Raw genomic sequence first — 17,359 nt, 5'->3', positions numbered from 1 at the left:
ACCGCTCTAGGTGGTGGGCGGCTGTGCGGCTGCGTAGACCAGGGGCCGAGGCCTAAGCCGTTTGACGGTTTGTGTCCGGGACCAGGCCTTTAGTGGGGGCGGGGAGGTTGGCGTGCGAGGGGTATAGTGGGGGTCGCAGGGCAGGGGTGCCCCGGGTCCCTGATGCAGCCCCCGGATGAGCCCGCGGTATTTTCCTTATATGATTGGGCCCCATGGCTGGCGGCGCCGTTTGCCTGGAGCCTGAGAGGATTATGACAACGTGTCAGGCGAAGTGGGGCCGGGGGACCCGGGGCGGGGAGATGAGGGGTAACGGGTTAGGATGGAGATGAGAGAGGTTTAGGGAGGTCTCTGCCGCCGTAACTGTGAGCCCTGGTCGATGATGACGTGACCACTGCGCAATCTGAGTCCTGGGAACCAGGTGATGGAGTGTGCTGAGAACGGACTGAGACCGGGCGAGCCTGAGGCGACCGCAGCACCGAGCAATGCGGTAGATCCGCGGCGCCCGGGCTCGGGCGGGCCTGGCTGCCCCGGGCTTGCTTCGAGCGGGTGGGGAAGGGGGCGCGAGGCACTGAGGTTTTCTGTGAGGCGACGGGGAGGGCACGTCCTAGAACCCTGCTTTTCAAATGCCTTGGTGGCCCTCTCACATTGTTTTTTAATTCCAATTTTATTTTAATATTCTAACTTTAGAACATACAGAAAAGTGGAAAGACTTTTACAGGGAACACCCATAGATCCACCACCTATATTCTACAATCGTTAACATTTTGCCATATTTGTTATATCATATCTGTCCATCTGTTCTTCCATAAAACCACATTTTTTTAAAAATGCAGATCTTAGTACAATGCATTAGAGGTCAATATTTATTTACAGTTCTTTTGAAGGCAAAATTCCCATGCACTCAAATGTACAAATCTCAAATTGGATGAGTTTCATAAATGTACACGCTCTAGTAACTCAAACCTGATCACTATTAGCTATCAAAGTAGAATTAGAACATGTCCATTATTACAGAAAATTCCTTCATATCTCTTCCCACCTTCCACCTCCCAGGCAACCATTGTTTTCTCACCATCTATTGTAATTTGACCCTCTGGTTTATTCCTTTTTTTTTTCTTTCTGTTCCTGGACTTTGGCAGTCGTCAATTCAATCCATAAATTCTGAGGGTTACTAAACTTGAAGAAAATACTTATGCTCCTTTTTCACAAGTATATATGGTCGATGGAATTTGCACTTTGAGTAGATCAAAGCTTACCACATACTTGATGATGATCTTTTTTTTCACCTACATCTTCTGGATGATGAACAGGGAGGGGTAAAATATACCCAGGCGATATAATAATTATTACATAAAATAGAGTAACATACAATTCTCCTACATCAGACAAATCCGAATTGTGATTCTGCAGCCCGTGAGATAAGTGGGGTTTGTCCGTTTTCATTTTATAAATGAGGACACTTAGGTCCAGAGAAACCAAAAAACTTCCTAGGCTTCAAATCTAAAGAATTGCTGAATTAGAATTTTGAGCCCTCAATTCTCAGAAGCCTAAGGCCCATGTTGTGTCCAAGGCTTATGGGAGGTGGAATATAGGAGTGGGGGTAGAAAAAGATGTATCACTGCTAGATGTATGTTATAGAAAACAGGAAGGGAGGTGACTGTTACGTGAATCCTTGGAGGAAGAAATAAAGTGAGAAGAAACCCTTGGTAAGAATGACTTTCGATACTTGCCAGTATATGGCGGCTTAGTTTTAGAAGGTTTATTTGCTTTTTTTGGGGGGTAGGGGGTCTGGGGGTGTGAGATAAAGTGTGGTTTCAGATGGACGAGTGAAGCAAAGTGTCACTACTAGATTCTTTGCCTTTCTCAACCTGAGTTCCTATGGAAAATGCTTTTGAGTGACTTTTCTCAATTCTCCTGAAGATGGTACAGAGCTAGTTCCATTTCGAGATGCATAGGAGTTATTTCATTACATACCATGTTTCCCCCAAAATAAGACTGGGTCTTATATTAAGTTTTGCTGCAAAAGACGCATTAGGGCTTATGTTCAGGGGACGTTATCCTGAAAAATTATGCTAAGGCTTATTTTCTGGTTAGGCCTTATATTCGGGGAAACACGGTGTCACGGGTGCCTTAGGGCGTTAGAACTTGACTTGTGTTGGAAAACTAGTGACTCAGTTCCAGTATTTCCTTTGCCATTGTAGTTGCTGTTGGGAAAGGCCTCTTTTTTCTTTAGGGCTAATTATCATTTGGGATGATTTGGGCTGCAAGTAACAGAAGATTTGACTTAGAATGGCTTAAACAGTAATGTTTTTATTGTTTCACATAGCAAGAAGTCTGTAGGTAGGTGGTCCAAGATTTGTTCAGCAGCAGCCTTGCCATCAGACACCCGGGCTTTTGGTGGCTACAGCTGTAGACGTGTCCTCACAAAGCCACATGCACATAGAGGAAGGTACATATTTTCTCACATGTTTCTCTTACTGTATTTTTTCCCTTACCGATAACTTTTGATAGTAATTTGGTTAAAATGCACCCCCCAAAAGGAGAATTGGGACAACTTGGGGAACTTTAAGATAAATTACATGAGATAGTAGTATGGACATTACTTTTCCTGATAGTTAATTATATTGTAGTTACATTGGATATTGTCTCTTGTTCTTAGGAGATACATGCTGAAATGTTTAGAGGTGAAGAGTCGTGATGTCTGCAACTAATTCTCAAGTGACTCAGAAAAGAAATACATACAAATACACTGGCAGAGAAAGAGGGAAAGCAAATATGGCAAAATAGGACCAATTAGGGAATCTAAAAGAAGAGCATGTTGTTGCTTCTTGTTCTATTTTTACAACGTTTCTATAGATTTTTAACTTTTCAAAGTAAAAATTGGGAGGAAAAGTGTAAGCTACAAAATTACCTGAAATAAATTACTTTCTAAAATATTTAGTCCTTTTCATGTTTAACCATGTATAACCAGGTGTAATATATTGTACACCACTAGATATGTATCAAAATTGGTTATTTTGTAAATTTTTTGGTCTAGACATGGACTCTCATGTGAGATGTAAAGTTGTCATTCTCCTCTTAGACATTTAGCTTCGAATACTTTTAGAAATGTTTTATCCTTTCTGTGTTTTTTTTTTTTTTTTTTTTTTTGGCAGGGGAACAGGAGTAGCATTAGTGTACAACTGGAAATCAGTGACTCCATTGTAAATTTGCACATTCTAGTATTAAGATTTCATTAGGATATCAGAAATATCCAGCCTCAGCCTTATCTTCCACTTTTTCTGGGTAATTTTCCTATGCTTAAACTTCCTATAATTCTCAAAATTGATGGTAGCTTGAGCAGCAATGGCTTTAAAAGTTTCAGTAATGGAAACTGGGGACAACTAGTGAAGTTGATAGGAGCTAGGACAGTATTTTTTAAATTGAGTACATGAATTTGAATGAATGAGACACGTGAGCTTACAATATTGTGTAGTTTCGAAAGTTATGTATGTGCTGTTACTCTAACCACTTTGGTGATAACTTCAATTTTTTGTTAATTAAAAGGCAAGTATTGGGTGTTGTTTTGGCCTTATGACAAATTCTTACTCTTCAGAAAGTTCAACTTGCCAAATATTTCATCAGAAATGAAATGGAAACAGAAGGTGATACAAACACTGATTTGCCAAACTTCCTCGTTTTAAATTTGCGCTAAGTCTTGGTGTGTTCCCAGTAGTCTTTAGACTTTGTCACAAACTTAGATGAAGGATACGTATTTGCGGTTTTTTCCTCTGCCTGTTTGAAAGTTATTAGTGGTTCCTAATGCTGAGTGTTTAAGGGCACTATCTCTACAGATGTTTTATTTTATACATTTGGGTAGGCTGGTTACGTGAATTTGAAAAAAGATTTCCAGGAGGTTTTCGTGTGTGCTCCTCTAGGGAATAAACAGTTTACCCATGTTTCTATATAGATGTTCAGTTTCTAGACTCTCTATTCTGTTCCATTGGTCAATTTTTCTATTTTTGTCCTAATTCCACCCATCTTAAGTTTTAGATACCTGTTAGGGAAAGTTTTCCTTTCTCTTCTGTCATGCAGGGTGTCATGTGGGGTCTCTGGTCCTGCCCCCCACATAAGTATACAGGACATGGTGAGGCCAAAAAAGAACACCCACGGAGCCATAGGTAGGGGAGTCATACCACTATATTCTCGAGGGAGGCTGGGTTGGAGACACAGGAAACAGGAGCCACACAATCCGTAATCTGCTTCTCTGCCAACCAACCAACCCCTGCTAACTGCAATCCGCCTCTCTGCAATCCGCAATCCACACTCTGCGCTTGCTAGCGTAGCCGCGGCAGTTATATATCAGTGGCTAATGGCAAACCGGTAGCAGCTGATGGCCAACTAGTTACAGCTGATGAGCTGATGACCATCTACTACCCGAGCCAGCACCTTTCCATGTGAGGCCGAGAGCCTGGAAACTGCTCTCTGGGACTCTGTCCCCACATCTTCTTAAGGAGGGTCTTCCTTATCCTTGGGCGTTTGCTCTTTCATATAAATTTTAGAATTAGCCTGTCAATTTTCACCAAAAAACTACGGTGAGATTTTGATTTTTAACCTATAGGTCAACTTGGGGACCATTGAGATTTCTGTGGTATGGAGTCTTCTTATCCATGAAATATTTCTACAATTTTAAAAATGTCATCATTAATGTTTTCACTTATATTTTATAAATTCTTCACAGATCTTGTAAATATTTTCCCACTGGTTTTTAATGCCATCTCTATCATATGCAAAATTATATATATGACTGGGTCTTTTCTTACACCCAAACTGCCTTGTTTAAATTCTGTTGCTCTAAAGGAATTGCTCAATAAATACTGTTACTTCTACAGGGAAAGTTCCCCGCATCCCAACTTTTGCAGGTTGTAGTTCTCCATCTCCTGGTTTAAATGATCATGATGCATGTTTGAATATAGGCCGCAGAATAATGTTTCTCAAGAAAGCATTAAAAAAAATAACTTTTTTAGCCAATGTGTTGATGCAGTTTTTTTTTTTGTTTGTTTTTAAGATTTTATTGGGGAAGGGGAACAGGACTTTATCGGGGAACAGTGTGTACTTCCAGGCCTTTTTTCCAAGTCAAGTTGTTGTTCAGCTTCAAGTTGTTGTTCTTTCAGTCTTAGTTGTGGAGGGCACAGCTCAGCTCCAGGTCCAGTTGCCATTGCTAGTTGGCAGGGGGCGCAGCCCACCATCCCTTGCCGGAGTTGAACTGGCAACCTTGTGTTTGAGAGCCCACTGGCCCATGTGGGAATCGAACCGGCAGCCTTTGGAGTTAGGAGCATGGAGCTCTAACGGCCTGAGCCACCGGGCCGGCCCTTGATGCACAGTTTTAAATTTCACTTAGATTTGTCACACCACTTTATTTGTTCCAAAGTGTTTATTTCCACAAATTTTTATCCAGAGCTGAATATTAGTGACCAGTACAAGCATTTTTCTATAAACAAAGGTGTGGTTTACAGATTTGTTCAAAATGGAAAAATATTTTTATCAGTATTTCTTCTACAATGTTAGATTCACCCCTGAATATGATGTGAGCCCCTTTAGAGAAGCAGTGCATCTAAACATCAGTTGGTGGCAAAATGTTACATCCAAATCTGGATTATTCTGATATAACATCACTTTAGAAAGTAGCTTAAATTCATTTCTGATTGATCCCCTTTATTAGAATTTTTGTTTTTTTTTAAGATTTTATTGGGGAAGGGGAACAGGACTTTATCGGGGAACAGTGTGTACTTCCAGGCCTTTTTTCCAAGTCAAGTTGTTGTTCAGCTTCAAGTTGTTGTTCTTTCAGTCTTAGTTGTGGAGGGCACAGCTCAGCTCCAGGTCCAGTTGCCATTGCTAGTTGGCAGGGGGCGCAGCCCACCATCCCTTGCGGAGTTGAACTGGCAACCTTGTGTTGAGAGCCCACTGGCCCATGTGGGAATCGAACCGGCAGCCTTTGGAGTTAGGAGCATGGAGCTCTAACGGCCTGAGCCACCGGGCCGGCCCTTGATGCACAGTTTTAAATTTCACTTAGATTTGTCACACCACTTTATTTGTTCCAAAGTGTTTATTTCCACAAATTTTTATCCAGAGCTGAATATTAGTGACCAGTACAAGCATTTTTCTATAAACAAAGGTGTAGTTTACAGATTTGTTCAAAATGGAAAAATATTTTTATCAGTATTTCTTCTACAATGTTAGATTCACCCCTGAATATGATGTGAGCCCCTTTAGAGAAGCAGTGCATCTAAACATCAGTTGGTGGCAAAATGTTACATCCAAATCTGGATTATTCTGGTACAACATCACTTTAGAAAGTAGCTTAAATTCATTTCTGATTGATCCCCTTTATTAGAATTTTTTTTTTTTTTTTTTTTTTTTTAGGAAAAACCATCTTTAGTATTTAATGACCTTTATTATAAGAGAAAAAAACAGTCTTATGTTTTATCATCATTGGCATCAACCTCTAATTTCATAATTATCCCAATTTTCTAGTTATGGCACCAATGTGTATAAAAGGTGAATTATGGCTATTTGGCTCATGCAGCAAATTAATTTGAGAAACTGACTGCAGAGAAATATTCTATGAGGAAAAACTACAGGGTCCTGCCCCATGCTGTCCATTTCTGTAACTATTTAGTCATATAGGCATTATACAAGGGTTTCGATTTAGGATACCCTTGCTGCCTTAGAATTAGTTCAAATGTGGGAAAACAATTTACTACTTGCCAAAGAAATGGATTCTAATTTTTTACTATAATCTTAATGCATTAAGGTTCTAAGGAAATATTTGATGAGTTGATGGTAGCAACTGTTACTTTTTAAGTTTTCCAAGTTCCTAGTTTTATCTTTTGTTTTTTTCCTTTTTTTTTTTTTTTACAAAAGTCTTAAAATTTAGTATAGGAAACTCCTGTTAACATGCTCCATGGAGTGGGGGGCGGGAAGTCTGTTTTCCTTTGGGTCTAAACTGCTTGCCAGTTACCATAAATCTAACTGCAGGTATGGTGGCACAGGGAAAATGCATGTAGGTAATATGCTTGTCAGCTTCAGCAACAATTATTAATATGTACATAACACACATTACTATAGATAAACAGGTAGGTCCCATATAATACTTAAAACAAATTCTTTATAAATATTTGATTCTTAAGGAATCTTTAAAATGTTTATAATATTTCAAAAGACAAATCCAAACTCCACCATGATATTATATCAAGCATTAAAATTCTTCCCACAGCAACACCTATTTCAGAGAAATAAGTGGTAAGTCAGTTATCTCAGTAACTTCTAAAGGCACATAGTGAGAAAGTGTCAACTAAATTATAAATATTAAAAAATAAAGATAGATATCTAGTGCAGAGTTCAAACCTTTATGTTGAATTAAGTTAAAATTAAAAATCATTATTGATTGCACGAAATTGGAAAGTCTGAGTTCAACTGACTTTAAAAAAATTCAAAGAATATAAATACTAACAAAAGATTATTCAAGTTTCCCTAAAGATGCTTCTTGCAGCCTCCAAGTGTTGTTAAATAGGGTAGACCTAAACATTAAGTAACCAATTACTATATTTCTTTTGTTAATGGTCTATAAAAGACTGTGTTTTAAAGTATATATAAATTAAATACAGCTCCAGTGAAATACCTTTCTGTTTTGGAAGACGAGAACTAAGCGTGCCATTTCTTAGGCTTAGTAAAGACTTCATAAGGTTCCTCCTGCATTGATCCTTATTGCCAAGCTTTTATTCAGTGAGTCCTTGGCATCTAGTGATTAACCAGTGACAGCAGAGAGGTAGTGACCCAAAGAGATGGAGAGAATGAGGGTATGAGACAGTATGTAAGGACAGCCATTGCATTTATGGAATCACTGCTTCTCAAACTCCGTAACACTCTTAACAAGGCATTTTGGGTTATTGTGAAGATTAAGGTCAGTCCTTACACGAGAAGCTGTTTTAAACTACATTGCAGTAAAAAGCAAATTATACTTACTAAACAACTTTAAAAAGAGGTAGCCACAGACCCAATTGGTTTAGACTGGCCTTCCAAACAAAGTCAGTGTGTGGGTTGAAGGGGGTGTGTAATGGATGGCAGAGTGTATAACTATAACTGGGAAAGAAGGCACAGCTCTACATAGACATCCGAGAGAAGCCAGGATGTTTAATGTGGAGGTAGAAGGGATAACGCCACTGACATTGATTTGGACATGGTGGTCCGCAATATTCGCCCTGATGCTGTCTTGTTCTGCCCGGTGGGCAAGGAGAATGAATGCAGAAGCTGGGCTGTAAGGGCGCAGTACACAAGATTATGTAGAGCTTGGGTGTGTTCTGTTTCTAAGAGCCTTTTAAATTAATTGTGGCTGAGTCAAAGAAGGTGGTGTGTATGTGTGGCAGGCTCTTCTACATGCAATTCACGGAGAAATCGTATCGGAATATAGAGGCTGTATGATTTGCAAACACCATCTGTTCTTGTCATGGAAACAGTACACTGTTACCTACCAGAAGTATGGGGAAAATAGTAAAACATGGTGTAAAGAATATGTAAGGTTTTCTAATCAAATGTCTGCTTTCGCAGAGACAAAAAAAATTTGTGAAAGCAGACATATAAAATCTGTTGTAATAGTATCACTGAATACTCATTTAATCTTTATTCAAAGCAGAGATATTTACGGTTTGTATGTGGTAAATTTGAAAAATGTTGAAAAGAACCTGAAAAGGGATCGTTGACATAGCTATTCTCTTTAAAAAGAACAGAGAAAACCCAAAAATCTTTTGGAAAACAACAATATTCCCTGAACTGCTTTTTTAGAAAGGTGTTTCAAAGAATCTGACTCTCACAATGAACTTTTTCCCTTACTATCTTGGTTATCTGGAATTACTAGTGTATTTATATGATGTTCTTATTGGAGATTTAATCGCCTTAAGGGATTAAAAAGGCTTTCATACTGACTGGTTTGGTTTTTAATCTGTAAATAAAACAAGAGTTGTTATTCTTTTCTAACTTTTACGTAGATTTTTGTGAAACTTTCATTGCCTCAGTATGTGCATGGACTAGCATTGGAAACATCTTTCCATCTTGCTTACATTTTTAGTTTGGGACAACAGCCTTTTTAGCATATCTTCCATAAACCCAAGACTGCAGAGCAGGGTTTGACCACATTAGGGACTGAGTCTAATTTTGCTTCAGAAACCAATACTCAAAATGTTTGGGCTGGAGGTCCATTACACCACTGTCTCTGCATTACCAGGCATTGAAAAAGACCTTTGGGAAACATCTCAGAAGGCCCAGGCCTGTATTTTTGTTCTCAAAACATTTCCCCACAAACTCATCCACACCTATGGATTGTCAACCTGGGGAAATGTCACTCACTATGACAGTGTCATGGTTGTGTTAGTACCATTATTTGTTAAAGGTCCTTTGAAGACAATTTATGTGACTTACATATTTTTAATATTATTTTACTTTGGACATCCTCCAGATAAAAAACTAGGCAGTTTCCATTTTATGTACTGGCACTTTTTATATGGCCATGGGGACTGCAGATTACGATGTGTATTTGTTTATACTGAAATCATACTTAAAAAATCTTCCATATTTCAAGTGTTTTTATTCTGAGCAGTAAGGTTCAAAAAATAATGACAGATGTGTCTTATTCTGTATAGTTCAGCACAGGCTCGCAATCTCTGATTTGATCAACTTTTACAGATTGAACATATCCTTAAAATTACTTTACTGTACGTACTTCCTTCTTGCTCTCACTTGTAATTGAGCCAAAGCTGGAAATGTGCTTTTTCAAACTTCACTGAGAAACTCCAGATTGAGACACGCTGGGATGTGGATTGAGTCCATAGTCAGAGAAGATGGATTAAATGGGAACAAAACAGGAAACATGTGCTTGTAGTCTAACAGCAGTTGCTGAGGGTCATTCCGGTCTTGTAGTTGTGCCTGTGGGGAAGGATAAGACCAGGTGAAATACTTAACTACACCTGTAGCCAGTTTAGGTAACTTCACAAAAGTGAATTGGCACATATCATGGAAATAGTTGTTATTAGGCAGAATTTCAGGAGAATATGGTCTCCCTGTCCTTGAGGTATTTAGCAGGGAAATAAACCCTGGTTCAGGCTTGTTGGAGATTAGATGATTTTAGCTTCATTCCTATTTCTACCATTCTTTTTAAAATTTTCCATCTAAGGGAGAATTAAAAAAATACATTTCAGGTGCAAATCGTGTGGAGAGGTTAAGGCCATGGGCACTGAAGGCAGATGGCCTGAGCTCTAATCCTGGCATCACCCTGGGCAAGTTCCTGAACCTTTCTATGCCAGAATGGGGAGAGTGATATTACACAAAGTGACAGAGTAGGAACCTCTAGGGGTCAGTCCCTCCACTGAAGCAACCACTGAGCTGGAAAAAGCAATTGGGATCAACTATCTTGGAATTCTGGAACCTGATTGGACACTTAAAACCAACCAACCAGGAGAATGCTTGATGAAGGGAGAGGCTGTTTATCTTTGCTAAGAGAGCAGTGTGCATGAATCAGCTACCATTCTCCAGCCCACTGAAGCTGTAGGAATAGCAACCCACACTCCTGGAGTACCTGGCTTGTGCCAGAGCAGGCAATGGGACCTTGTCCTCTAAAAATTTAGGGTTGTGCACTTTGGTTGGTCTGGCAGTTCCCTGAAGGGCTGGCATGATGCCTGCCTTGGTTTTGGCTCTCCTGGGATACAGTGGCTTCCTCTAATGGCATTAATTGGAAGATTTAAAGGGACAGAGCCCCTCCCTTTTCCCCTCTATTTGGAGCCAGGCATTTTAGGAAAAATTTAACTGAAATGAAAATTTTGAGTTCATTAAAGGGGCTGAACAGCAGACTTGAGCAGGCAGAAGAAATGATCAGTAAACTTGCAGATAAGGCAACTGAAATTCTCCAGTTTGAGCAGATAGAAAAAAAATAAAATAAAAATGAATAGAACCCGAGAAACCTGTATAAAGCATACCAATATACACCAAAGGCATCCCAGAAGAAAAAAGGGGCAGCAAAATATCTGAAGAAATAAAGGCCCCAAATTTCCCAAATCTGATGGAATATATATATATATATATCCCAGAAGCTCAACAAATTCCAAGCAGAATAAACTCAAAAAGATTGACACTGAGACACAGAACAGTCAAATTATTAAAACCCAGTGACAAAGAGGGAATGGTGAAAACAGTAAGTGACCACGCTTCACATATAAGGTCTCCTCAGTAAGATTAAGAACCCACTTCTCATCAGAAACCATGGAGGCCAGAAGATGGGATGACATATTTAAAGTCCTGAAAGAAAAAAATTGTCAACCAAGAATTCTACATCTGGCAAAACTATCCTTCAAGAATGGAAAACTTAAATCATTTCCAGATACGCAAAAAAGAGGGAGCTAGTTACCGGTAGACCTGCCCTACAAGAGATACTAAAGAAAGCTTTTTAGGCTGAAATAAAATGACATTAGACAGCAACTCAAAGCCATAAGAAGAAATAAAGAACAATGGTAAAGCTAACTACATTGGTAAATGTAAAAGCAGCATTATATTTTTGGTAACTCCTTGTTTTTCCTATATGATTTATACAAATGCAGGAAACAATAATTATAAATATTAATGGGCACACATGTTTAACAGATGTGACCTGTGAAAATAATAATATAAAGGCAGAGCGATGGGGATATATAGCAGCAGAATATTTGTATACTATTGAAACTAAGTTGGTATTATTTACACTAGATTGTTATAAGTTTAAGATGTCAATTGTGATCACCAAGGTAACCACAAAGAAAATAATAAATATACAAAAAAGGAAAGTAGGGCATCAAAATGATACACTACAAAAAATACACATACAAAAGGCAGTAATGGAAGAATTGAACATGAAACATGTAAGACATACAGAAAACAAGTAGCTAGGTATCAGAAGTAAATCTTTATCAGTAATTATTTTAAATATCAATTTGAATGCAATTAAAAGGCAGAGTGGCAGAATGGATTTAAAAAACATGATCCATCTATATGTTACCCACAAGAGACACAAAGATTGAAAGTAAAAGATATTTGAAATAACCAAAAAAGAGCTCGAATGGCTGTATTACTGTCATACAAAATGTTGTAAGTAAAAAAACTTACAAGAGAAAAAGGTTCAATCTACCCAGAAGATATAACAATTATAAATATAAATGCACCTAGCAACAGAGCCCAAATATATGAAGGAAAATTGACAACTGAAGGGAGAAACAGTTCTTTAATAACAGTTGGACACTTCAATACTCTATACACTTTCAATAATGTATAGAACAACCAGGTGGAAGATCAATAACAGAGGTCATGAGCACTATAAACCAATTAGACCTAAAAAACATATATATGACTATATTGGAGTTATCCTTACAATGCAAGGGTGATTTGACATACACAAATATAATAACATCCTCTTGTACGTACATACTTCATGCATTGCTGATGGGAATGTAGAGTGATGTAGCTGCTAGGGAAAACAGTTGAGGGGTTCCTCAAACACTTAAACATAGAATTACAGTAGTCCCCTCCACCCCACGTTTTGTTTTCATGGTTTCAGTCTGTGGTCAACCATGTTCCAAAAATTAAATTTCTAAGTGTCAATTTAAAAACACCCATGTGTTTTGCATCTTGAAAGACGGGCTAAAATTTTAAAGTAATTTTAACAGTTTGAAAAAGTAGTTTGAAATAATAGGAAAAGTTTAAAAGAGGCAAGGACATTTAGGGATGAATAAGCAACCAGCTTTTGTAACTTATCAGACGATGGCTCCAATGGAACACTGGCAGAATGGTCTCTCTAGGATCATTGATAGCTCTCTCTGAGTTTTGCTGCATTTATTTCAAACCTCACACAGCATATGAAACTGTACATAAAATGTGAAATGGCAGGAGTCTCTTAAATTTTTTTAACAGGACTTTTAAAAATTTTTTTATTTCTGTACATCACTCAGCTGTATCAGTAAGGTCTATTTAAAGGGCTTAAAGAAACTGTAAAGGATTTAGAAGGAGGGTGTAACAGTAGGCCAAAAAAGAAAAGTTAATACCTATATTATTACAATTCAGCAGCAAAAGTTGTGTATACATTTAATCACTTAAAATTCACAAGGTAGTTATTGCACAGGAATCCTCTAGGGAGTCCTTTGGTGAGTTTAACAATCCCCTCAAATTTACATTTTTAAAGGACAGCATACTGTGCCTATATTGCCCAAGCAAATGGTTTGCTTTGATGAACAACTTGTGTTTATCCTACACAAGATATAGTCAAGTATAACAGGAGGGCATGGATTGTCCACTGTTGCCTCTGAGCACTGTCTAGGGAGCAATGGAACATAAAACTATAGCTGGCAAAAAAACAAAACCAAAAAAAAAATTTTTTGATAGACTTGCCAGATACTGAAATTGACTGTTGAGGAAGACTCAGAATCTGACTGTATACGAGGTCTGACAATTAAGTTCGCGAATTCATTGCAATGATGTCGCTAACCTTTTTTGATATCAGGGATTATTCATTATGAATTTGTACTAACCGGACAAACAGTTAACCAAGTTTACTATTTGGAAGTGCTGAAAAGGCTGCGTGAAAAAGTTGGACGACCTGAACTTTTCGCCAACAATTCATGGCTCTTGCATCACGGCAATGCACCAGCTCACACGGCACTGTCTGTGAGACAGTTTTTAGCCAATAAATAACTGTATTGGAACATCCTCCCTGATCTGGCCCCCAATGACTTCTTTCTTTACCCGAAGATAAAGGAAATATTGAAAGGAAGACATTTTGATGACATTCAGGACTTCAAAGGTAATACGACAGCTCTGATGGCCATTCCAAAAAGATTTCCAAAATTGCTTTAAAGAGTTGACTGGGTCCTGGCATCAGTGCATAACTTCCCAAGGGGAGTACTTTGAAGGTGACCTTAGTGATATTCAGCAATGAGGTATGCAGCACTTTTTCTAGGATGAGTTCGCGAACTTAATTTTCAGACCTCATATATCTTCAGAGAATATCTGATGAACCTCCATTACGTTTCTCCTGTGTACTTAATTAAAACCCAAAGTCTAATCTGGCACATTTTTTGACCTTTGGCCTAAATTCTCTTGGAAACAGTGCCTGTGTCAACTTACCGTACAAATGGTTACATTGAGAACAAATGAGACTTTCAAAACTTGTACTTTGGTTTGCGTAAATTATGTTCTCCATAAAAATCAGTAGTGGATCAGGTATCTCAGTGATTTCTTTTCTGTCATCAAACTTTCCTCCCCTTTTAACAGTGGACTGTACATGTGTCCTAATAACTGGATCCGTTCAATCACGCACCCTGCCTTTTAAGGTATCCGTGCTGGTGACACTCTGCCTGCTTTTCTGGATCTTTAATAGCGCATTGCATTTTCCCCACTGTCCTTAACAAACTTTGATCTGACTTGGCATCCCTCCCTTGACCTTTAGCCTCTATTCTCTACTTACACAATGCTAAAATCAATTTATTTTTCCCCCCTTTCCTGCCTCCTGCTCTGATCACTTCCCCATTTTTTATCCTTGTCTCATGCTGCCATCAATACACTGGCTGAAGAGGTTGTTTAAAAGTGAGACAATATTAGTGTTCCCCACCTCAAAGTGTTCCTCACACACATACAATTGAGAAATGTTCACTGTTTTTTAAAGTAATCTTGATATGATTTATTCAGATGCTATCAGCTACAAATATACAAAGGTTAGGCACTCAGCCAAAATCACCTAGGGCTCAGCTTTAGGAAGCTCATCTTTAAGTAAAAATTACATAATCTTAAGACAGGTTTATATAATCATAGCCTAATGTTTTCTTTCAAGCATAATTCCAAAAGACAAATATTATAAGTCTTATAGAAAAGATTTAAGAGCTCAAGTTGCTTTCTTAACACAGTATTTCTAGTTCCATTTGTGAGTAGGGTACATATTCTGCTTACTTTGTTAATTCCATTTGGTGCTATATATATAGTTCAGTAACATGCTAGTGGCAAATGAAATAGGACTTAGGTTGTACCTCAAATCTGAGAGGCAAAGGTTACAAAAGTTCAGTCTTCTGTGTATATGTAATTAAGTTATTCATGAGCGATATGGTTCACATTTACCTAAAGAATGTAAGATCTTTCATCATATAATGTAACCAATATTTTATTAATACAGAGAAGGGTAAAAATCTAAACTTTCAATTGCCTTTATTAGTTTTAGACTAGGACTTTATAAAATTAATATTTTAAAACTCACCTGGATCGTTCGTATAAAGCCCACTGTTACCCGTTCTTCAAATTCATTCAGGGGTGTATAAAGGTTTAAAATTTTGACAATCTGTTGGGATAACAAAAGTTTAGCACAGAGCTAAATGAAAATAAACAAACTTTTGAATTTTAAAGCATATATGACATTGGCATAAGAGTCTAGCCCTCTTTAGAAAGGACTCACAAATTAGAGCTGGACTGACGTTTAGGCACCTACAATTAGTAAACTAGTGTTACTAAGCTTTGCCTGGTAGATCTGAGCCCTCTATCACCACATTCCTGTCTCCTACATCCCCACTCTGCCCCTCGTCTATGCTCCATGGCTTATAAAGGAATTAGGATTGCAGTCAACTGTTGCATGAAATCCTCAGATAACAAAGGTTTTGTTTAACCACACCTCCCTATGTCCCCCCCACCCAATAACTTATAAAGGAACAGACTTTTTTCTTATTTGAATGGAGGATAATCTTTGTCTGCCTATCAGTTATTTTGTGGATAGCCTGCTCAAATACAAACCAATGCCAGTTGCATTCTAGAAGTAAACTTAGTATATTTAAAAGGGAGGAAAAAAAGTTTGAAAAATTTCAGTGCATTTATAGAAGGAAGCAGTGTCCTTAAGAGTTTGATATTTCATCTTTTAGTAGTTAGTGGAAGAGGTAAGGAAATTATTTATTTTGTAATACTGAGTTTGGATTGTGGTGTTCTTTAGGTGCTGGACAGTGATTTAACTTGGAAAGCTTGATTTCCTTGTGCTGGTCTCGTTTTGTGAGACCACCTTGTGGTGGCCCATTTCTAAAATAGCCACACTCATGATGGAAGTCTGTGTGTGGACAGGACTTATCTTTCCTACAGTTGAAATATCTCTGCAACCAGGTCCTAGTATAAATACAATTTTTGGAGGGAAAGGAAAGGAACACTTAAATGCCTTTAGGTTCTTAATGATTTAAAACAATGTAAATGGATTCTAAGTGAAAACATGATCATAATAAAATTATAATTGTAAAGAAAGCAATTTATTTAATGCCAAAGGTCCTGATGCTGCCAATTTCTGAAAAAAATTAAATTTCTAGATGAGAAACATTCCAGAATTCATTGTGTTTAAAAAAAGTTTGTACTTAAGCATGATGTGTTGTGGGTTCAGCTATTTATGTGCCTTATCTCAGTGAGCAAGAGGAAGCAGAAAGTTACTGGAAAACAGTGGCATCTCGTTTCACAGACCAAAGTAGTCTTTGATTCATCTAGGAACATTCCATCAGTTGCAACTTCAGAATTGTATCATTAAGGGGTATAGAAAGGCTGGAAGTGCAACACTTAAAAAACAAAACAAAAAACAACCCACTGGCAAGAACTGATTTGAAATGGAAGCTGGGCTTGCTCTGAGTCGCCTGAGTGATGGCGTGTGCAGTGACAGTACCTGCTGGGTGCTGAGGGAGGTGCACAGGGAGCAGATGGCCTCAGCGTCCTCGGGGCTTTTCTTCTTTAGCTGCAAGAGCTGGGCTGCTTGGATCAGAGGTTCCATGGTTTGAACTGCTCCACTCTGGTGCAGGTTTCTTCCCCGAAGCCATTCCTCAAGCTGGCTTATGTTGTACCTTAGACAGAGGGAAAAGTGAGTTGCGTGGAGCCAGTCCTTCTGCTTCGCGGGGATGAGGACACCTGTTGTGTTTATTTTGCAGCCTCACTGCCACCACTGTTATTCTCCTCACCTTAATTATCTCACATGGGCTAACGCTTGAAAAGTGCCTGGCACTCAGTAACTGTTTGACTAGTTGGGTGCTTAGAAGCACAAGATGAAGTAACTACAGGTGGGCATAAGTTAATGGGGGAAAGAAGGCATTCAATATATTTAATTAAAACAACTAATATTTAACGTTCACAAACATACTTATACTTCTGTGTGAGCCTTCCAGGCTCTTAACTCGGATTTCCTTTCTCTGTCCTATCGCATTGTATTTATAATCTGTAACTTAGAGTCTACAAATCTCGCAAAGCTTTGAACTAATTTGTTTACCAGCACACCAGCTCAGTGTTTGATGAGTTTCACCAACAAATATAAAGG

The 17,359-nt window shown here is 38.4% G+C and overlaps 1 protein-coding gene and 2 non-coding genes across 4 annotated transcripts in view; 2 read left to right on the top strand and 1 right to left on the bottom strand.

Annotated features, from left to right (window-relative positions):
* Window positions 1-148: 148 nt before the first annotated feature.
* Window positions 149-292, top strand: LOC141567020 (small Cajal body-specific RNA 17). The gene has a single exon (XR_012489420.1).
* A 78-nt stretch (window positions 293-370) lies between these two features.
* Window positions 371-451, top strand: LOC141567015 (small Cajal body-specific RNA 18). Its single transcript, XR_012489415.1, has one exon.
* A 9,148-nt stretch (window positions 452-9,599) lies between these two features.
* MYO5B (myosin VB) overlaps window positions 9,600-17,359 on the bottom strand; it is a 312,690-nt gene continuing 304,930 nt past the window's right edge. For both annotated transcript variants that reach the window (XM_019721483.2, XM_019721491.2), the window contains 3 exons: window positions 16,718-16,892; window positions 15,293-15,373; window positions 9,600-9,957 (listed from right to left, as the gene is read on the bottom strand). In XM_019721483.2, coding sequence (XP_019577042.2) covers window positions 9,805-9,957; window positions 15,293-15,373; window positions 16,718-16,892 — 409 coding nt within the window. In that variant the 3' untranslated portion in view covers window positions 9,600-9,804. The remainder of the gene's footprint in view (window positions 9,958-15,292; window positions 15,374-16,717; window positions 16,893-17,359) is intronic.

The sequence above is a fragment of the Rhinolophus sinicus genome, linkage group LG09 (genome assembly GCF_036562045.2).
Source record: "Rhinolophus sinicus isolate RSC01 linkage group LG09, ASM3656204v1, whole genome shotgun sequence".
Taxonomy (NCBI): Eukaryota; Metazoa; Chordata; class Mammalia; order Chiroptera; family Rhinolophidae; genus Rhinolophus; species Rhinolophus sinicus.
The sequence above is the reverse complement of the archived record's forward strand: the minus strand, read 5'-3'. Positions and strand labels throughout refer to the sequence as shown.